Consider the following 21,875-nt stretch of genomic DNA (forward strand, 5'->3'; position numbering starts at 1 on the left):
AAGAGCGATCCGGACACATAGTCATGTCAGGCATCCTGGCAGACCCAGAGTAGAAAGCCACCTTAGAGCCCACAGTGCCTGGCCTGCCTGAGGGAGTGCCCATTACCCCATCTAACCCGCCCAGCCAGAAGGAAGCAGACATGACTGCCAGGAAACACCAGCCAGCAGTAGCAAAGGAACAGAGACATGATAAGTCCTCCTGGGGGGTGGGGAGGGGCTGTCCTCCATGGGGGCAGAGGTGATTATGCAGGGGCCTCTCAGGAGCACACACGTGTAGCCGTGTTGGAAGCTGGCAGGACAGCCTGCTCATGTCCTGGGAGAAAATGCAGAGTTCCCTCTTTGGCACAGTGGGTTAAGGAGCTGGTGTTGCTACAGCTGCAGTGTAGTTCACAGATGCAGCTCAAATTTGATCCCTGACCTGGGAACTTCCGTATGCCGTGAGTGTGGCTGAAAAAGATAAAAAAAAAAAAAAAAAAAGGACGGGAACTCCAAGATCCCCAGCATCACTTACAAACCATAACCAGACAGGAGGCACTCAGGGTTTTCTCTGACGCTGGTGGCCACTCAGGCCTGCCCCAGGCCCAGTGCTGGTGTCACTGATGTCCCCAGTGTTCTGCCCTAGTCCTTCCTCAGAAAAAGAAGCATCACCCCCCAGTGTGTGGAGACCCTCAGACCTGGGTCCCCCCATGTCTATACTCTTTGCCAAATGCACTGGGCCATGGACGATACAGGGACCGTGCCCCGCTGGTATTTGTCTTTCTCTTTCTGACTGACTTCACTTAGTATGAGAGTCTCTAGTTCCATTCATGTTGCTGCAAATGGCATTATTTTCTTTTTTATGGCTAAGTAATATTCCATTGTGTATATACACCACATCTTAATCCATTCATCTGTCGATGGACATTTGCTGATTGTTGTTTCCATGCCTTGGCTAATGTTTGTAGTGATGCAATGAACATAGGAGTGCATGTATCTTTTTCAATGAAAGTTTTGTCTGGTTACATGCCCAGGAGTGGGATTGCTGGGTCATATGGTAGTTCTATATTTAAAGTTTCTATATTTTTCTGAGATATCTCCATACTGTTTTCCATAGTGGTTGTACGTACTTTCCTTCTGATTAGGAAAATATATAGCTTCTACTTCAACACCAAGATGAGGGCTTTTCTTTTTCTTCCTTTTCTTTTTCTTTTTCTTTTTTTTTTTTTTTTTCTCCTTTTCTTTTCTTTTTTTCTTTTTAGGGCCGAACCCACGGCATATGGAAGTTCTGAGGCTGGGGTCAAATTGGAGCTGCAGCTGCCAGACTACATCACAGCCACAGGAACATGGGATCCAGGCCTTGTCTGCGACCTATGCCACAGCTCACAGCAACACCAGATCCTTAACCCACCGAGGGAGGCCAGGGATTGAACTCACGTCCTCATGGATACTAGTCAGGTTCGTTACTGCTGAGCCACAACAGGAACTCCCTCTTTCTTTTTTTTTTTTTTGCAAAATGTTTACTTAAAAATGTCATTCCAGGGAGTTCCCATCATGGCCCAGCAGAAACAAATCCAACTAGGAACCATGAGGTTGCAGGTTCAATCCCTGGCCTCACCCAGTGGGTTAAATGATCTGGTGTTGCCATGAGCTGTGGTGTAGGTCACAGATGCGGCTTGGATCTGGCATGGCTGTGGTCGACAACGGCAGCTCCTGTTGGACTCCTAGCCTGGGAACCTTCATACGCTGCCAGTGTGGCCCTAAAAAGCCAAAAAAAAAAAGTCATTCCATGCATATGATGAAATATCACTCAGCCATGAAAAGGAGAGAAGCATCAACATTTGCTACCATATGGATGGACCTTGAGACCACAATGCTCAGTGAGAGAAGCAGACACAGAAGGACACAGATTGTGTGATTCTGTGGATGTGAAATATCCTATTTCTCTTTAAAATTTCAACTTGAGATGGTTTTAGGCAGAGCAGTCACACTGTGATGATGCTTCAGGGGGTCAGAGTGGAAGATATTTCTGAGAAAAACATCCTGAGAAAAAGATATCATAAGGAACTGCCAGCCCTTGGGAGAGGCAGGCAGACAGGTGTACCAATCACCTGGGTGAACACAGGTCCCCATACAAGATGTGACCCCACGCAGAAAGGCCCAGGATGGTGCGTTGCATGACCTGGGGAGCACTTCTACCCAGGGGGTGGAAAAAGAGAACTCTGGTTACTTCAGCCCCTTCTAAGGGCACTGATCCCATTTATGAGGGTCCACACTCATGACCTAGTCAGTCACCTCCCAAAGGCCACACCTCCTGATACCGTCACATTGGGAATAGGGCTTCATCATGCATTCTGTATGTGCGGGTTGGCGGGACACAACATTTAGTCCAAAGCAAGCAGGCTGGTTGGGGGGTGGAATTCCAGGAAGAGGAAAGTGAGTGACTGAGTGACAAGCTTTGACTTTGTACTTGATTTTCTGAGGGCTCAGGGGCCCTGGGGAGTTTCTGAGTAGGGCAGGGACAGACTCAAAGATGTTTTCAGGTGTTGCTCCAGCTGTTGAGAGGAGGGATGGAGGGGGTGGGGAGGGGGCAAAGGAGTCTGTCTGGGGCTGCTGAGGGCCCTTCTGGGGCAGTAGAGGGAGGGGTCAGCTAGACCGAGAAGTCTCCAGGGATGGCTGGCCTGGTCCCCATCACTCTAGCTCTGGACCCATTGCAGCAGATGGAAACATATGTATATTTGTTTTAGATGCTAACTTCATTTTTTCTGTGTGAAAAATCACACAATTCAAATGAGCCACCTCCCAAAGTAGTACTAGGGACTCCAACCCCTGGAACCCAGTAACCAAAATGCCATATTTTGCCTTTAATAAGGCAGATCTGCTGGTGACGGAGTCTTTCCATTTGTCTGAAAATGTCTTTCTTTTACCCTAATTCTTGACGGTTATTTTCACCAAGTCTAGAATTTTCAATGGGTCTGTCAAAATGTTTGTCCTTTTCTCTCCTGCAGCTTGTGTTTGTTTGTTTTATAGTGAACTGATTTTATTAAGGTCTAATTCTTCTGTAAAATGAACCGATTTTACACATATAGTTTGATGAATTTTGACAAATCTATAACCTGTGTACACCAACACCTCAGTCGAGATAGAGAATATTTCTAATGTCTGTCCTTCACTTGACAGAGTGGTGTTTTTTTTTTTTTTTTTTGGCTGTGCCCGAGGCATGCAGAAGTTCTGGGGCCAGGGATTGAACCTGCACCTCAGCAGTGGCAACACCAGATCCTTGCGTTACCACTGTTTGTTTATCCATTCTCCTATTACTCCTGTAGGGGCATTTGGGTTACTTCCAATTTTTGCTGTTTTAACTGCAGACATATGAACGTCTTGTACAAGTCATTTTGTGGAAATGTTTTTATTTATCTTGGATGAATCCCTAAGAGAGGAATTACGAGGTCATAGGTTAAGTATGTGTTTAACCTCTTAAGAATCTGCTAACCCATTTTCCAGAGTGGTAGTACTGCGGTACACTCCCGTCAGTAATGTGAAACTTCCAGTGTTTCCACATCCTCCTATCAGTCTTCTAGATTTTTGCCACTCTAGTGGTTTTGAAGCAGTCTTTGATGATTTTCCCATGTACTTCCCCTGATAACTAGTCATTGAGAAACTTTTCTTTCTTTCTTTTTATTTATTTATTTATTTCTTTATTTTGGTCTCTTTAGGGCCACACCCACAGCATATGGAGGTCAAATCAGAGCTGTAGCCACTGGCCTACACCACAGGCACAGCAATGCAGCATCCTAGCCACATCAGCAACCTACACCACAGCTCAGGCAATGCTAAATCCTTAACCCACTGAGAGAGACCAGGGATCGAACCTGCATCCATGTGGATGCTAGTCAGAGTGGTTTCCACAGAGCCATGAAAGGAAGTCTGAGAACTTTTTCTTGTGCTCATTGGCCATTTCTCTGTTAGTTTCTAAGATATTTTTCCTGGAGTTCCTGTCGTGGCGTAGTGGTTAACGGATCCCAAGTTGCTGTGGCTCTGGTGTAGGCCAGTGGCTACAGCTCCGATTAGACCCCTAGCCTGGGAACCACCATATGCCACAGGAGAGGCTCAAGAAAAGGCAAAAAGACCAAAAAAAAAAAAAAAAAAGTCAAAAAAATAAAATATTTTTCCTGCAGATTCTAGGGTTCTTATATCTGTGGCTAAGGGTCACTTTTTTTTTTTAATTTTTTTTTTGTCTTTTTGCCATTTCTTGTGCCACTCCTGCGGCATATGGAGGTTCCCAGGCTAGGAGTTGAATCAGAGCTGTAGCCACCGGCCTACACCAGAGACACAGCAACTCGGGATCTGAGCCACGTCTGCGACCTACACCACAGCTCACGGCAACACCAGATCCTTAACACACTGAGCAAGGCAGGGATAGAACCCACAACCTCATGGTTCCTAGTCAGATTTAGAGTCCTTTTTTGATCAATTTTGGGAAATTATCAGTCACCATCTCTTCGAAGATTGCTTCGGCTTCATTCTCTCTCTCCTTCCAGAGGTCCAGTTACGTGTGGATCAGACCGTGTAATCCACTGCGTCTTTGACCTTGTCTCCTGTGATTTCTTTCCCTTTGTGTCTCCATGCTTCATTCTGGATATTTCCTATCTTCTAGTTCACTGATTTTCTCTTTAATTTCCTCCAATGATACTACTTCTTCCATTGTGTTCATTTCAGATATTGTCAGTTTCCACATGTCCATTGATTCTTTTTCTGTGGTTTCCAATTCGCTGCTAAAATTCCAATCTTACCTATTAATCCCCGAACATAATGAACATAGTTTTGTTTTGTTTTGTCTTTTTGCCATTTCTTGGGCCACTCCCGCAGCGTATGGAGGTTCCCAGGCTAGGGGTCTAATCGGAGCTGTAGCCACCGGCCTATGCCAGAGCCACAGCAACTTGGGATCTGAGCCGTGTCTGTGACCTACACCACAGCTCATGGCAATCCGGATCCTTAACCCACTGAGCAAGGGCAGGGATCGAACCCACAACCTCATGGTTCCTAGTCGGATTTGTTAACCACTGAGCCACAATGGGAACTCCTGAACGTAGTTATTTTAAGAATGTGTCACTTCCAGTGTATGGAACCCCTGTGAGTCTTTTTGTATTGCCTGTTGCTCCTACTGATTTTTGTTCACGTGGTCCTGTCTTCTCATATGCCTGGTCATTTCTGATTGTGTGCTAGATATTGTGATTGCTGACTTATTTGTGGAAATAATTTGAAGCCTAAGATACTGTTGTTCTCCAACAGAAAGGATTCACATACGTTTACTTCTGTCCAGCACCTAGGGCTGCTAGCAATCTAAGGTTGCCTCAGTTCAGTATCAGGGACTAAGGTTATGCCAAACTCAGAGGCAGTAGCTGTGAGGGTCTTTCTGCTTCCTATGGACCTTTTTCTTAGAAGGCTTTTGTCCCTGCTTATACTAAGTGCTTTTATCTCTGCTTATACTAAGGGAGAGCACCTCAATCTCTCTGTTCTTAGGAGGCCCTGGACCTCCACCTCTGCACCCCTAGCCTTGTGAGGCCAATAGAGGTATCACTCAGCCCCTTAGCAAACCCTCCCCGCCAGGAAAAAGTAGCTCCAAAACCAGACCTCTGGGCTTCCATCCTCCCCTAGCTCCTGGATGGAAGTCCTTCACTCTCTTACTAGCCCTCTAGTGCCTTCAAGTTTCTCTATTCTGTGCAGCTTTGCCAGTTGCCCTCAGCAGGAGAGCCTGTCCACACAAGCTGGCCCACAATCATATGAGCAAAATCTGCAGGTAGAGATTTTTATCCAAAGTCCAGGGGGCTGAGGAGGGGGCCACTGATGTAGGTCATCGTGATCTCAGAACCGCAGGAGGACAGATGGGAATCCACTCTCCTCTCCGGGTTAAGGAGGCTGAGCTGAGACTGAAGGCAGAGCCAGGCTGTAAATGCACATTGTATCTTCAGGAACTGGTGGCCTTTGTCCCTTGGGAGGAGGCCCTGCTTCTCCCCGAGACCCATGACTTCGGTGGACTCAGCAGGCAAGTTACACAACGGAGGGTCACCCGATGCTAATTGTGTCCAAAACCGGCACGAAAGTGACTGAGCATGACCAGCATCAGGGACTCTTGGGGCTCGGAGCCCAGCCGAAAGAAGCTCAGCCTCAGCTCTGTTTCAGGCTCAGTAGGGGAGGGGCCTGCACAGGTCAGATCAGAGGGCAAGAAAATGGACCATTTCAGGTCTCTCCAGCTCTGGCTCTGTTTCATCCACCCCTAGTTGCAATATGATCCACTTCAAACTGGATCTCCCCTGGGCCAGGTGGGCTTGGTGACAACCTGCCCTGCCCAAGCCCCTGGGCAGGTGAGGGGCGAGGCCACCTCAGAGCCAGCAAACTTGGAGTGGAACGAGATTTCTCAATAGCTTCCAACAAACCGGCCCATCCACGTTCACTGGGCACAGAAAGTCCAGGTCACCTCATCTCTCATTCTGGCTCACCAACAACTGTGTTTACATTACGCAATTGCTACGGGTTCCTGAAAGAGGGCCCTCCCCATGGCTGCCAGCATCTGGGGTCCCTGTTCTCCTGCACAGGAGCTTGGGGACCTAGAGGTTCACTAGGCCCTGCTTTGAGAGGGAGTGTCGCTCTGATCAGTGAACAGAGCTCCCAGAGCTCAGAGCAGGGAGATAACTTTCCCCAAGCCACACGCAGCTTTGGGAGCTTGGGCAGAATTCAGGTCTGCCACTTTCCACAGGGCTCCGCCTCCTGTGCTTTCCCCCAGGGCCTGTGCTCTTGCCTCCAAGTGTATTGTTGATTGAGTTTGAGGGAAGCCCTGGCCCCATGTGACTTCTGCCAGTCACAAAGGTCAGTGGAAGTTAAGAAATTTAAACCCCTTTTGGGAGTTCCCATCATGGCTCAGTGGTTAACGAATCCAACTAGGAACCATGAGGTTGCAGGTTCGATCCCTGCCCTTGCTCATTGGGTTAGGGATCCGGCGTTGCTGTGAGCTGTGGTGTACATCTCACACCTGGCTCAGATCCCACGTTGCTGTGGCTCTGGTATAGGCCAGCGGCTACAGCTCCGATTAGACCCCTAGCCTGGGAACCTCCATACGCCACGGGTACAGCCCTAGAAAAGACAAAGAAAAAAGAAAGAAATTTAAACCCCTTTTGAAACAAACTTCTATTTCAGTCAGTACCATTCAGTTCAAACTGAACCATTTCAGTTCCAAAAAGCTGTTTGCCTTTTACCTAAATGAACCTCTTTTGGCTGCAAGGTTTCTTCTGATGAGAGAGTTTCATAAAAGCTTTAGATCCTGCTTCCTGGGGACACTGGGCACTGTCTGGTGACATCTGTGGTTGTCACAACTGAGGATGCTCCTGGCACAGAGTGCTTGGGAGCCAGGATGCTGCTCAAACCCCTGCAGTGCTCAGGACAGCCCCACAGAGAATGATCCAGCCACAGATGTCAGTGGGGGTGGTCTCAGTGGCAGGTCTGCTGGCGAGTGGCCTGGCTCTGTCGGAGGTACAGCAGGGAGCAACCTGGCTCTCAGTCAGGGACAACGGCCGTGACAGGCGATGTTTAGACCAGACCTTCATGGAGGGATGTGTGATGACTGAAATCGCTTCTGCACAAATGAGTCGTGGAAGGGCTGGTAGAGCCTGAGCACAGCACAGCATCAGGCCAATTCCAGGGTCCCAGTTTAATATTGTCCCACAGTCACATAAGATGTCACCATCCCGGGAGGCAGGGAGAAGGGTGCACGGGACTCTCTGTACTATTTTTGCAACTGCCTGCCCGTGATTATTTCAAAATACAAAATAGTGAGTTGATTTTGGAAATTGTTTGAAAATGTTTAACCTGTAGAGTTAAATATACACCTCTCCTAGTGGCCAGAAGTCCCACGCCCAGGAGTTTACCCAGGAAAAATGGAGACAGGTTCTACAAAAACCTGTACATCAATGATCACCACAGCTTTCCTGATAATGTATTGGCTATAGGAGGACTGTTGGCGTATGTAAGCTCTCATCAACTGCACGTCCAAAAGCAAGGATTTTCCTGGATGCAAACTGACCTTAATGGAAATCATTTCATTAAAGGAATTCATAAGAACAATCACTAACCAGACTGTCACTTCGAGGTTCCCTTTCTGCCTTTATCCACGTATATTTTAATATAGTGGTAAATAACAGTACATCCTCACTTCATACATATCCCTTCTTTTTTTTTTTTTTTTTTTTTCATGTAACAACTCCCGTCTCCACATCTTCAGGTACCATTTATAACAGTGGCCTAAGGCTCCACCAGGAAAACACCCCATTGAATCCATCATTCCCCCATTGCAGAACATGTGCTTTTCATTCTAACCTATTATAAATAACACTGTTGTAAACATCTTCTATATACAACTTTTTATTTCTTTTGGTTTTTACCCTTGGGATAAATGCCCCAGCGAGGGATTTGAGGGGACAGACATGTAGCTCTTTTTTTCTTTTTTTTTCGTCTTTTTTCTTTTTATTGCCCCACTCTTGGCACATGGTGCTTCCCAGGCTAGAGGTCAAGTTGGAGCTACAGCTGCCAACCTAAACCACAGCTACAGCAACGAAGGATCCAAGCCGCATCTGCCACCACACCACAGCTCATGGCCACGCCAGATCTTAAACCCACTGAGTGAGGCCAGGGATTGAACCTGCATCCTCATGGATGCTAGTTGGGTGTGCTAACCACTGAGCCACGACAGGAACTCCCAGCCTTGTAGCTCTTGATGTCCAGTTTGTGAGACTGAGGTCGGCTGACAAGACCAGAGCGTTGGGGATGAGCATATTCCTGTCTCCATCAGGTGCCACTTTTCTGTGGCTTCCTGGTGTCCCACTTAAACAAAGTGGTGGCAGTTCATGATTCCTCCAGCCTACTTCCCTCCATTGCTTCATTCACTTTGTGTTTTACCAGTTAAATCACGTCTTACATGAATTACTCAAGTGAGTCCATTCCTAATATTTCATTGGTGACAAAGAGGCCACCTTCTAGCTTATTACTGCCATGAATTTTCCTAGTCACTGGTCTGGGGGTTATAGTTTTATCAATTTGCCATGAAGAAGTTGTAGATACTTGTATATGATCATAGCTTTTGAGCCTCTCCCCTTGTTCTGTTGCTTCAGTTGATAGAACGTAACTTCTCCGTAGCAGAGAATCATTACCCTGTACATTTTCACCAACCTGTGAATATTTTCTTTTTCATTCTATGGCTTTTTATACAGAATTTCTTTGGTTGTGAAAACGAGGCCTCATCTAACCCAGAGGTTCCTGCCACCAAAGGACACAGGGCCATGACTGGGACGTCGGTGGTTGTCATGACTAGGGTGGGGAGTATTCCTGGTATTGAGTAGGTGGGGGCTGGGGAGGCTGCTGCACACCCCCAGTGTTCTGGACAGCCCCACGGAGAGTGACCCGCCGCAGTGCCAGCAGTGCCTCAGGGGTGAGCCCCTGTTCTAAGGAGGGGCCATCCCCGAGTCCACCATCGAGAATAGCACTCTCCCCGGCCGTATTTAATTCTCATGTGCACTGGGGCCTGATACCTCAGCCCAGATCTGTAACATGTGGGTAATGACCCTCCCTTCATAATCAGCACAGCTCCCCAGGCGTCCCCTGTGCACTGGCCTTCCCGGTCCTTGCCTTTCAGCCATGTGCCTCTGATTTTTCTGCGGGCGCCAGCCTGAACCCGGTGACTTCCTAGCCCTTTCCTGGGATGCCAGCCAGGGCCTGGTGGCCTCTGTTAAGGTTCTATTTTTAGGCAAACCTCACCCCAAGTCGTGACCCTGGCCTCACCAGGCTTCAACCGGCCTCTCCACAGAGGCTGAACCCACAATTGGGAGACTGACCACTGCCTGCAGTTCCGACCACCTCACCCCCAACTCCTGGAGCCACCTGCTCCCGCTCTCTCCCCTGAGCTTCCCAGGGCCCTGCCTGGTTCCAGGGCCTTTTAAGGCTCCACCAGCCTGGGCAGGCCCAGCCAGGTCGGTGCCCGTGGCTGTCACGTGCCTCTGGTGGAGAAGCAGCTGGTGAGGCCTGTGCCTGGGCTGACTCAGCACCACCGCCGCCCATCCTGTGGGACTTGACCTGATCCTGGGGGGCACGCTGGCCTGTGAGGCTGCGACTGACGGCAACACCTGCCAGGACCAGGGCTTCAGTGTGCGGCCTAGGCTGCCGTAACAGTCTGTCTGGTCCTGGCGGCTCAGCCGCTCATGCACGTGCACACATGCACACAGATATATACACACTGATGTACACACGTGTGCATGCACTCACACTCACACTTGCACATACACATAAACATACCTACGTGTGTGCACTCACACACACACCCCACTGCAGCTGCCTCTGGCCGTCGGAGTTGTAACCCAGCCCAGACAGAGCCTCTCAGGGCCCTGTGCCAGACAGAAAGCCCGCGGTGCAGAGCTTAGGACAGAGACCATGGTTGGAGGTAGCCCCATGAGGTGGCCAGGGCTCCTGGGGTCCTGGTGGCCACTCCAAGTGTGGGTGCTGAGCAGGACTCCCCAGCATTCCAAGGAAAACATACCATGGGGCCACCCATTTGTTCTCTGCAAGCGTCTATATTTAGCGCTGAGTAATTTAGGTATTTTTAAGCCGAACCAAGGGCGGTTTTCCCTGAGTTGGATATTTTGTGGCCGCTTTGAAGCTGTCTACTGAATCAGAGCCCTCTGGAAGCCCACACGTGGGCCCTGTGCACCCAGAGCAGACACATGCGGGCCTTTTCTGACCCAGAAAGGGCCCTGGGTGTCTGGCGGGAAGGCAGAGAGCCAGCCATGTGGCAGGGATCTTTTTTAATGGAAACTTGGATGGCGATCCCTGTAGATACACCCGCAATTGTACCAAATCACAGAAAGTCCCTGCATGTTTCACCCGGTTTCCCCCCGTGGTCGCGATGTCCCAGTGCAAGCAGGGTCACAGCCGGGGTGGGGCGACCACCCATCTGACACAGATTCCCGCAGCTGTGCTTGGGTGTATATTACATCTCTTGCAAGTTTATCCCTGTGCAGACTCATGAACCTACCACCACAGTCACTTCCTGCAGCACGAGGACCCTGGTACCCACCTTTCCATCCAGGCCCCTCCCAGGCCACCCCCTGCAACCATCTCCGTGACCTTGTCATCTCGGAGATGTCCTACACATGGAACCATACCGCTGGTGACTCTGGGGACTGGCCTTTTCACTTGGCACAATTCCCTGGAGGTCCATCCAAGACGTGCCAGGTCAGAGTACATTCCTTTTTATTGCCAAGTAGATTTTTTGAAAACATGAAAGTGTTACTTTTTTGCAGCTACCCATTTCTCCTGATGGGAGCAGACAGAGGTACAGTGTAGCATGACAGAAGCACAGAGTGCTACTGAATGACCAGGTAAATGTCAGCCTTGCCAGGCGGCTCCCCGGACCTCTGAACTTGGGCTCTGCACCCCAGACCCCAAGCTAACACCATGAGGGTCCCACTGGAAGCTTTCTCAACCCAGGCACTGTGCACACTGGGGCCAAGTCATTCTTTGGCCCCCATCTCAATGCCAGGAGACCCTCCCCCTGTTGTGACCACAGAGGTCCCCAGACGTCACCCAGTGTCCGCTGGGGGCAGTATGTCCCCCGGTGAGACCCCAGGGTTAGGGATTCCACTGACCCCAGTACACTGGGTTCCACAACCCTCTGACCCCTGAGGTCCTAGGATTCAGCACACATTTAAATACACACCTGAGTGGGAGGGAGGGGAGGTGACTCACAGATGCTGGGGGCCACCCTGGTCTACACTGTCTGACCCACCAGGGCTTTGTTCCGGGGTGTAGTGTGAGCAGGGATCAGGTTCAGCGTCTTAGCCTTGGCACTGTCAACATTTGGGGTTGGGTCATTCTCTATGGGGGCCTGTCCTGGGCACTGTGGGGGGTTGAGCAGCCAGGGGCCCCCTAGTCATGACAACCACAGATGTCTCCAAACATGGCCCAATGTCCCCTGGGGGCAGGACCGCCCTGTCTGAGAACCACTCTCCCAGGGCTCACTAAAGGTAGATTGGATGGAAAAGGGAGACGCTTCAGGAGTTCCCAGTGTGGTGCAGTGGAAACAAATCCATCTAGTAACCACGAGGTTTTGGGTTCGATCCCTGGCCTCTCTCAGTGGGTTAAGGATACAGTGTTGCTGTGAGCTGTGGTGTAAGCCACAGACGTGGCTCAGATCCCATGTGGCTGTGACTGTGGTGTAAGCCGGCAGCTGTAGCTCCGATTAGACCCCTAGCCTGGGAACCTCCAGCCTCCATGTGCTGTGGGTGCAGCCCAAAAAGGAAAAAAAAAAGGTGGGGTGGGGGGAGAATCTTCACTGCCGTAGGGAATAGAAAAAATGTGCATGGCTGAATTACAAAAATAAACGTCGCTCGTACCTGGCTGGTAGGAATGTAAAATTGTGCAGCCACTCTGGAAAACAGTCCAGCATTCTCTTAAAAAATTAAACATGCAGGAGTTCCCGTCGTGGCGCAGTGGTTAACGAATCCGACTAGGAACCATGAGGTTGCGGGTTCGGTCCCTGCCCTTGCTCAGTGGGTTAACGATCCGGCGTTGCCGTGAGCTGTGGTGTAGGTTGCAGACGCGGCTCGGATCCCACGTTGCTGTGGCTCTGGCTTAGGCCGGTGGCTACAGCTCCGATTCAACCCCTAGCCTGGGAACCTCCATATGCCACGGGAGTGGCCCAAGAAATAGCAACAACAACAACAACAAAAAGACAAAAAGACAAAAAAAAAAAAAAAAAATTAAACATGCAATTGCACTCCTCAGCACTTATCCCTAAGAAATAAAGACGTATGTTCCCACGGATGCCCATGGTAGATCTGTGGCTAACGGTCAGAACTGGGGTGGCCCTCCTCTCTGTCCTCTACCTGCAGTCCTGGGACTTCATAGCCATCTCCCATCTGTCTGCTTCCCCCCACAGCTCTCTGGACGACAGGGGCCCAAAGCTGATGGCAGACAATGTCAGCCACTAACAACATAGCCCAGGCTCGGAAGCTGGTGGAGCAGCTCCGCATCGAGGCCGGGATCGAGCGCATCAAGGTGAGCAGAGAGAGACCCTGGGCATGACCTCAGCAAACGGTGGGCATGGAGGCTCGCAGGACAGCAGGGGTTTGCACTCAGCTGTGCCTCTTGCTATGTGACCTTGGGCCACTCATTTAACCTCTCTGAGCCTCAGTTTTCTCAGTGGAAGGACAGCTGATTGATGTAAACATACATTGCGGGTGATTGTGACACTTGATGTGCCAGTATACTTTATAAACACAGGGGGACCAGAGCCAGGCCTCAAGTTCTGTGAGCAGTCCCAGCCCTAGGGGGTCCTTCCCTGGATGGCCCCAGGAAAGAGCTGATGCATCTTGAATCTGAAGGCCGTTTGGAGACAGAATTCCTTCCTCCTTGAGGGACCACAGTCTTTTCTCTGAAAGCCTTCAACTGATTAGATATAGCCCACTCATGTTATAGAGGGTCATCCACTTTACTCAAAATGCACTGATTTAAATGTTAATCTCATCTAAAAATACCTTCATGAGACATCTAGACTGGCGATTGACCAGTCAGTGTAGGCCATGTTGGGTCCTGCTAAAAGGGTCAGCATGAGACAGGCACTTTCTCTTCTGCCCCCTTTTCCTCAGATTTCTGTCCAGCTCCTTTGTAACAGATGCAAATAGAAATTAGAGACCCAGCCCTGGGGAAAGGAGGACACAGGGCCTTTCACTGTTTACTTCCATCACTTCACTCTGCATTGATTGCATTTTTTTTTTTTTTTAATAAACAGGAGTTTCCATTGTGGCTCAACAGTTACAAACCCAATTAGTATCCATGAGGATGCAGGTTTGATCCTTGGCCTCACCCACTGGATTAAGGATCTGGTGTTGCTGTGAGCTCTGGTGTAGGTTGCAGACGTAGCTCAGATCTGGCAATGCTGTGGCTGTGGTGCAGGCCGGCAGCTGCAGCTCTGATTCAACCCCTAGCCTAGGAACTTCCAATGTGCCACAGGTGTGGCCCTTAAAAAAGAAATAAAATAAAAAAGAAAAAGAAAAAACATTTTTTATTTTTGTGCTAAACAAGGAAAAAACAGGAATTCCCAGGTTAAGTATCTGGTGTCACAATATCAACCTGAGCAGTGGCTCAGGTTGCTATTGTGGCATAGGTTTGATCCCTGACCTGGGAACTTCCACAGGCCACAGTGCAGTCAAAAATAAAAAGAAAAGAAAAGAAAAGGGACAGGCAGTTCCTGCTCACAGATGCTTAACCCATCAGGGACCAGGAACATGCAAAGCAAAATAACATAGTGCATAATTGGTCAGTCAGCTCTGTAGGATTTTTCTTTTTCTTTCTTTTTTTTTTTTTTTTGCATAAAGTTAACCATTTTTAAAGTGCACAATTCAAGTGGCATTTGGTTATCTCAAAGTGTTGTGCAACCATCATCAATAAATTCTAGAACATTCCATCACCCCAAAAAGAAGCCCTGTCCCATTTGCAGTCACTCCCCGTTCCCCTCCCCCAGCTCCTGGCAACCAGGAACACACTCTCTGTCTCTGTGGATGTGCCTGTTCTGGATGTTTCCCATCCATGGAATCACACATTGTGTGTCCTGCATCTGCTTCTCTCACTGAGCATCATGATCTCAAGGTCCGTCCACATGGTAGCGAGTGTTGGTGCTTCTCTCCTTTTCAAGAGCTCGGTGATCTCTCTGTGTGAGGAGGGACCACATTTGTTTTCATAGTTGAATCTAAAGTGGCCATCAGGATGACATCTTGGGCTTCAAAGCATCTAGACCAATGGGCCAGTCATGCCTTTTCACATGACAAAAGTGCCTGACACTTTTCAGAATCACCTTCTCACCAAACCCATATCCTCTTTGCAAAGATTGGTGAACTGCCTCCAAAAAGCTGATGCTTGCCCCAGACCCCCGCTTGCAGGCAGCAAGGTGAGGGCCAAGGAGTCTCCACTGGAAGACACGGGTGGTTTGTGCTTCCACATTAGCCATGCTGCAGCTACCCACCGGATTAATCAGGAGTGTACATATACATTAGCGAGATGGGGAGCATGAGAGGTATTTTAAGGCACTGGCTCATGGGAGTGTGGGTCTGGCAGGTCTGAAGTCAGCAGAGCTGATGCAGCTTGAGTCCCAAGGCCTTTGGGAGACAGAATTCCTTCCTTCTTGAAGGACCCTCAGTCTTTTTTCTGAAAGCATTCAACTGATTAGATACAGCCCACCCACATTCTGGAGGGTCATCTGCTTTACTCAAAGTCTATTGACTTAAATGCTTTTTTTGTTTTGTTTTGTTTTTTTGGGCCGCATCCACGGCCTATGGAGGTTCCCAGGCTAGGGGTCCAATCTGAGCTGCAGCTGCCAGCCTACACCACAGCCACAGCAACATGGGATCTGAGCCGAGTCTGCGAACTACACACCAGCTCACAGCAATGCTGGATCCTTAACCCACAGAGCCAGGCCAGGGATTGAACCCATGTCCTCATGGATACTAGTCAGATTCATTTCCACTGAGCCACAAGGGGAACTCCTAAATGTTAATCTCATCTAAAAATACCTTCATAGAGACATCTAGGCTAGCAGTTTGACCAGACAGCCAAGTACCATGGCCTCACCAAGTGGACACATGAAGTCAGCCATCACCTCATGTTTGTTCAGGCCTTGCTTCCCTCAGCGCCGTCATCCTCTCTGGCTGCTGGTGGTAGGGACTCCTTAGGAAGGGATGGCGGGGCGTGCAGACACTGCCCAGGCGGAGGGGTGGGAGTTGCTGTGATTCCTTGCACCCCCCACAGAGCCAGGTGGGGAGGAGACTGCTGCACCGCCCTGGGAGTGTTGGGGGCCTCCCACGGGGCGTCTGGATATTCCAGGACTCTGAGCATTCAAAGCATTCCTTGGGCCTAAAGGCAAAGCAGGCCCCCATTGAAGTGGTTTTCCTCTGCTCCGAGCCAGCCCCGGCGCTGGCGGAGGGCGCTGACTCACTGCCGGCTTGATGCTGGGAAGGCTCCCCGCGAGCTTTGAACGTAGGAGCAGAGTCGGGCATGACCGGTCACCCTCCCAGTCCCGCCTGAGGTTTTGCGGCCCCAAGACGGCGACCAGGCCGGCCCTGAGAGGCCGGCCGGGTGGAAGCGGAGGCAGAGGGAGCGTAGCACCTCTGTCTCCAGGGCCCAGGAAGGCTCATCTTCCAAGCGGAGCAATGAGATCCCAGCCGGCAGCCACGGGTCTGGGGTGCAACAGCCCCTCCGCAGACTTACCAGAGCGCTCCTCTCCCCCTACTCCTTCCCCTGGTCCTATGGGCTGCGAGGATGGGAAGGGGGCTGCGTCGGGGGTGGGGGAGGCCGAAGTGACCAACGAGGAGCCCAGGGCGGGGGGAGCCCAGATAGGCTCTCAGAGCGCAGCCGGCCCCACCAGCACCACCACCCCCCCTTCCTGTCTCCCTCCTCTCTGGGGGACTCTGATGCAGAGGGTCCTAAGGATCAGGCCCTTTACCAGAGCCACTGAAACCCCAAGGGGTCAAAGGGCCCAAGAATGAAAGGTGGAAGGGCTTGTCCCCACGTGGGGTGGTGGACAGGCAGGGATCTTCCTGCCAGGCCCTTTCTTGGGCAGAGATGGAGTCTTAGACTGAATCCATCTGACCCTTACCTTCAAACCCTGCACAGCTGCTGGAGAAGGCTCAGTCCTTCTCTAATCTTAAACAGTCTGGTATTTAATTCAACCATCACCACTATCCAATTCCAGAATGTTCTCATCATCCCAAAAAGAAGTCTGGCCGCATGAGCATCACCTCTCCCCCTCGCAGCCCCTGACAACCAGGAACCTGCTCTCTGTGTCTGTGGCTGTGCCTGTTCTGGATGTTTCCCATCCATGGAATCCCACACTGTGTGTCCTTCTGTGTCTGCTGCTCTCACTAAGCATCGTGGTCTCAAGATCTGTCCACGTGGTAGCGAGTGTCAGTGCTTCTTTCCTCTTCACAGCTGAGCGATGCTCCCTTGTGTGGAGGGACCGAATTATTTATCCATCACCACTGATGGGCACTGGGGTTGTCTCCACCTTTTGGCCTCTGTGAGTTGTGCTGCAGTGGACAGGGGTACCTCGGCCCCTTCTTATCTCTCCTCTCTGCTCCTTGTGCCCACACGCAGGTCTCCAAAGCCTCATCTGAACTCATGAGCTACTGTGAGCAGCACGCCCGGAATGACCCCCTGCTCGTGGGAGTCCCTGCCTCCGAGAACCCCTTTAAGGACAAGAAGCCTTGTATTATCTTATAGCTTTGTTTTCTTGCGCTCAACTCCTCCCCGACACCCAGCCTCCAGTCAGGGCGCCATTCAGTACAGAGTCCAGCAAAACTCTTAATTCCAAAAGAAATGCAAAAAGTTGCCACTGCCCAGATGGGTTAAGATGGATCCTCTGATTTCAGATGGATTTTCAGACCCCGCAATGCAGCCCCCTTAAGGGCCGGGCTTCTGCACCGCTTCCGATTGGAAATAACTGAAATGCCCAAGTGGTGTGCTAACAGTTTTTGAAAACTGAGTTGACCTTTGGGTTGTGGCTCAGAGCCGAGCTGGGCCAGGGTATGGGAAGGAGGTGGGTGAACTAGCCGCTGGCCTGGGCAACCCGGCCAGGTGGCAAGTCTCACACTGTTGGCCGTTTGTGATGACTTCTGCCAGGTTGATGATGTGATGCTTTTTTTTGGGGGGGGGCTCTCAAGCAGAATAAGATTGGGTGGGGGCTGGGAAGGGACATAATGACCTTTTGGGGGGGAAGTTTTTCTCCCTTTCATTTGAAAACTTGTTATTCCAAACCGCTAAAATCAGATTACATCGGCTGAACCTAGAGCTAAACTGGATTGTGTGACATTGCACATGTGGATTTTAGGGGCCGGGAGGGGGGCTTTGCCTGTGAAATGCATCCCTGTCACCCAGGGTCACCCTGTTGTGTGGCTTTTGTATGGCATGTGCCACCCGACAGCCATGCCGCGGCCCCTGCCCTTTCCTGGGCACCCCGCCCGTCCCAGAAATGGGTTTTCAGCCCAGGGGTCTGGTCACTGTGCCTGCCAGCTGTGTTTTCTTTTGTTTTAAGCACGAGACATCGGCGTGGGCAGTTAGAGGCTGTGGTCATATTCGGCTCCTCTGTGTTTTGTTTTGCTTTGTTTTTCTCCACTTTCTGCATCTCCAAGGCCATTTTTCAAACAGAAATGCAGCCTGGGGAGGCCTACGCAGTGAGTAGGGCTGCCTGGTGCTTCAGGGTGTAACAAGGTGTGAGATTATCTGGAAGTAGCTGTGAAGGCCGGGGAGTTCGAGAGACACTCTCAGTGCTCCCTCTGCACTATCGCCCTACCACGTGGAGCGTCTTATCTGCGGGAGGAAATGAGATGTGTCTCCCAACATCCTTGGAAATGTGAGGTCCTAGAGTTGACCGTTGGGGACAGGACAGAGGCTTTTTTACAATTGCTGTTTCCTCTGTGTGACAAGGACAGTTAAAGGATGGGAGGCAGGAGGACAGGCCCAACGCACACCTGCCCTCACCTGCCAGCACTACCAACAGCTGCCGGGACTCCCGCCCTGAGCTCTGGGTCCAGCTGCCTGCAACCTGGGAGGAGGTCAGAATCCCAGGCCTAGAAGGAGCATCCTGGGCAGCCGGCAGAAGGCACTTGGGGCCAGGCCCAGAGCCCCGAGCTCCCCTCGTGCCCCTGGGTCTCAGACCTTGCATGGCTGCACCTCGCAGCCGGCCCACACAGGGTGCAGACCAAGGCCAACTTTCTCCCTGGCATCCAGCTCTCTCCGGCTGGTCCGGGAGCACCTGGGGCCTGGGGAGTCTGGCTTCTCTGAAGCAGCACTTGGGCGGGGAGGGTCCCCAAAGCCCCCCCACGATGCTGCCCCCTCTCACTGCACAGGGAGCCTGCACTCTGACAGAGCAGCAGGACAAACAAAGCTCATTCTAGAAACCCCGGGCATGCCCAGTTGGGGGCAGGGCATGGCGGGACTGAAGCCAAGGGGCAGAGGGGGGCAGCTGGCAGAGCGCATCTGCCAGCGAGGACCCCCCCACCAGCTTTCTGCTGACTGGTAACTGTTTGGTCTGGGTCAGAAGCCTTAATCCCTTGAGCCCAAGCCGGGGCCATGCACTCCTGGCCCCCGAGAGCAGGAGGGGTCCTGATCAGCGTCAGGAGAGCCCCAGGGCCCAGACCTCCCCTCTCTCTCCACCCCCTGCCCTGCCAGCTGTGCCAAGCCCAGCCCCACTGCGTGTCCCCACCCAAGTGACCCGAGCAGCCAGTGGGAAGCAAAGCCCAGGACCCCTGGCTGAGGGGTGGGAGGAACTTGAGTTCAGCGGCCACATCGTCCCCTCCTGGGCCAGGGGTCCCCTAGTGGGAATGCCAGGGGCCCAGCTGTCTTGGTAAACTGAGGCTCCTGGAAGGTTTGGACCACTGTCCTCCCCATCCACCCACCCAAGGCCACCCCTGCCCAAGCACCACAGTCTCGGAGCCCGGGGGGGGCTGTCAGCAAGGCCCCACTCTGGGCTTCTTTCTAGCCAAGAAAAAGGGCCTCTTTCTTCCCTTCCTTTCCTCCTTGTAGAGTAATCGTCAGTGTCCCTAATGCAGGCTTGAAGCATCAGTGCCCACGTGACAGTGTGTTCTGCTTGTGGTTTCCTTGTGCACGTGTCGGCATGAAAACACGTTTTGAGGGTATTTTGGCGGCCGTAAGTGCCCCCATGAGGCCAGGAGTGGACCTTGGGGAAACCAGCATGTCTCAAGCACGTCACAGGGGAGTGAAGGAAACACAAGAAGGCAGGGCTGGGTGACTTGGAGTCTCCCTCCTCCCACAGCCTCCTCTCCCCTCCCCCTTTCTCTCCCAAGGTGTCCCCCAGCCCGAGAATTAAGTGACTGGGTTGTGACCTCTGGCCCACGGGATGGGGACACAAACCTCTGGGCCGGGCAGAAGGTGCTCTTTCTTCCTTTGATGTCCCGGCCACTCTGTCCAGACGTCGCTGGGCCTCCAGGCAGCTCATCCATCTCGAGCTGCAGGCAGGCAGGAAAAGGCCATCGGACCCCTGATCCCAGCATGAGTGACCAGAGGCAGTTTCCGGGACACGGTGAGGCCACCAAAGGTCGCTCGTCCTTCAAGAGCCTGTGCGGGGTCCTCTGAAAAGAAGCCATATGTCAATACCCTGCCCCTTCCTTCTCTGTCTGCAGAGACCATTGCCAAACATTGTCAAGACCAGTTCCAGTTCTCAGAGCAAACTGTGCTTCTAGCAGATTCTACCCCAACTGTGTTTGGATGTCCAGTGGTTTTTATTTCTGATTTTTAAAAAAAAATTCCAGGTGTGCCATACCCACTTTCCTGCAGTGTTTTAATATTGTGTGGAATTGTTAATACCAAGTGAATTAATCCACAATAAAAAGGCTCACTGTCCCTTTCCTCATGGGTCTGTACCATCCTTGGCTCCCTGGCCACTGCTTGCTTGTAGGGATGGGGTGGCATGCAGGGGCTTGGCTCCAGTGGTGGTGATGGTGATGACAGTGGTGACAGCTGCCCTGCCACCGCCACCACCGACCTGCCCTGGGAAGAGGCTCATGGCTGGAACCGGGCTTTAGGTAGCAGCATAGACAAGTGGACACCAGCTTCAATGGGCTTTCCCATTTCTTGTTAGAGAATTAGGTAGGCCTCGAACCTGCATCCCAGCGCTCCCAAGACCACCGATCCCATTGCACCACAGTGGGAACTCCAGGGATCTATATTCAAAGCTTGATAACCTATAATGGAAAATAATCTGAAATAAACATATATATATATATATATATAACTGAAAAAAAAATTTTCTCCTGGAAAAAAAACAAAAAGTATAAGATTAGGAGTTCCCATTGTGGCTTAGCAGCTTAGCAGTAATGAACCCAACCAGTATCCAAGAGGATATGGGTTTAATCCCTGGCCTCACTCAGTGGGTTAAGGATCCAGTATTGCCATGAGCTGTGGTGTAGGTTACAGATGCAGCTCGTATCCTGAGTTCCTGTGGCTGTGGTGTAGGCCTGCAGCCATAGCTCCAATTTGACCCCTAGCCTGGGAGCTTCCATATGCCACAGGTTTGGCCCTAAAAAGCAAAAACAAAAAAACAAACCCAGCAGACACTTACCCTCCCCAAGTTCTGAAGTCCCAGGGGAGGGCCCCTGCTGCCCCCTCCAGCTCTGGTGGCTTCTGGCCATCCCTGGTGTCCTCATCCCCAGTCTCTGCCTCAGTTGTCACAAGGCCTATGTGGCTGTGTGCACACTTCCATCTTGTAAGGACACCAGTCATTGGCAGGGCCACCTACTCCAGCATGACCTCATCTAATTTAACTATATCCACAGGGACTCTATTTCCAAGAAAGATCACCCTGTGAGTTTCCAGGTGAGCACAAATTAGGGGAAGACATGGGTCTACCCACTGCAACAGATGTTTCCAAATTCTTTTGTTGTGCTGAGGATATAACTCACTGTGCTCCCAGCAAACACACTCCCTGCTTTCAGTATGAAGAGCCAGTCCATAGCTTATGGCCCAGGGACATTGAATGAAGTCAGCAAATTCTATGAAGTCATCAGTCCACAGAGTGGGAGACATGACTCCACCTGGAGACTCAGGGAGAGGGCCCAGGAGAAGCTGCAGAGCATGAGCTGGTCTCGTGCATTGGGCTGAATTGTTCCCTCCGCAATTGTATGCTCAAGTCCTAACCACCCCCCACCCCCACCCCCGTACCTTTGGATGTGGCCTTAGATGGAAGTAGATTTACAGGTGAAATTGAGTGAAGATGAGGTCATGCTGGATCCCAGTGGGCCCTAAATCTAGCGATCGTGTCTGCATAAGAGAAAGGAAGGGGAGGTCTGGAT

General features: G+C 51.2%; 1 protein-coding gene across 5 annotated transcripts in view; it reads left to right on the forward strand.

Annotated features, from left to right (window-relative positions):
- The window catches only part of GNG7 (G protein subunit gamma 7), a 153,681-nt gene extending 133,247 nt beyond the window's left edge, over positions 1-20,434 (forward strand). For 3 of the 5 annotated variants that reach the window (XM_021084181.1, XM_021084179.1, XM_021084178.1), the window contains 2 exons: positions 12,956-13,074; positions 17,164-20,434. In XM_021084181.1, the coding sequence (XP_020939840.1) occupies positions 12,994-13,074; positions 17,164-17,289 (207 nt within the window). In that variant the 5' untranslated portion in view covers positions 12,956-12,993 and the 3' untranslated portion in view covers positions 17,290-20,434. Of the gene's footprint in view, positions 1-11,372; positions 11,397-12,955; positions 13,081-17,163 lie in introns of those variants that run through there. The other 2 variants (XM_021084180.1, XR_002341702.1) reach the window with 2 other exon arrangements.

This window comes from Sus scrofa, chromosome 2, assembly GCF_000003025.6.
Source record: "Sus scrofa isolate TJ Tabasco breed Duroc chromosome 2, Sscrofa11.1, whole genome shotgun sequence".
Classification (NCBI taxonomy): domain Eukaryota; kingdom Metazoa; phylum Chordata; class Mammalia; order Artiodactyla; family Suidae; genus Sus; species Sus scrofa.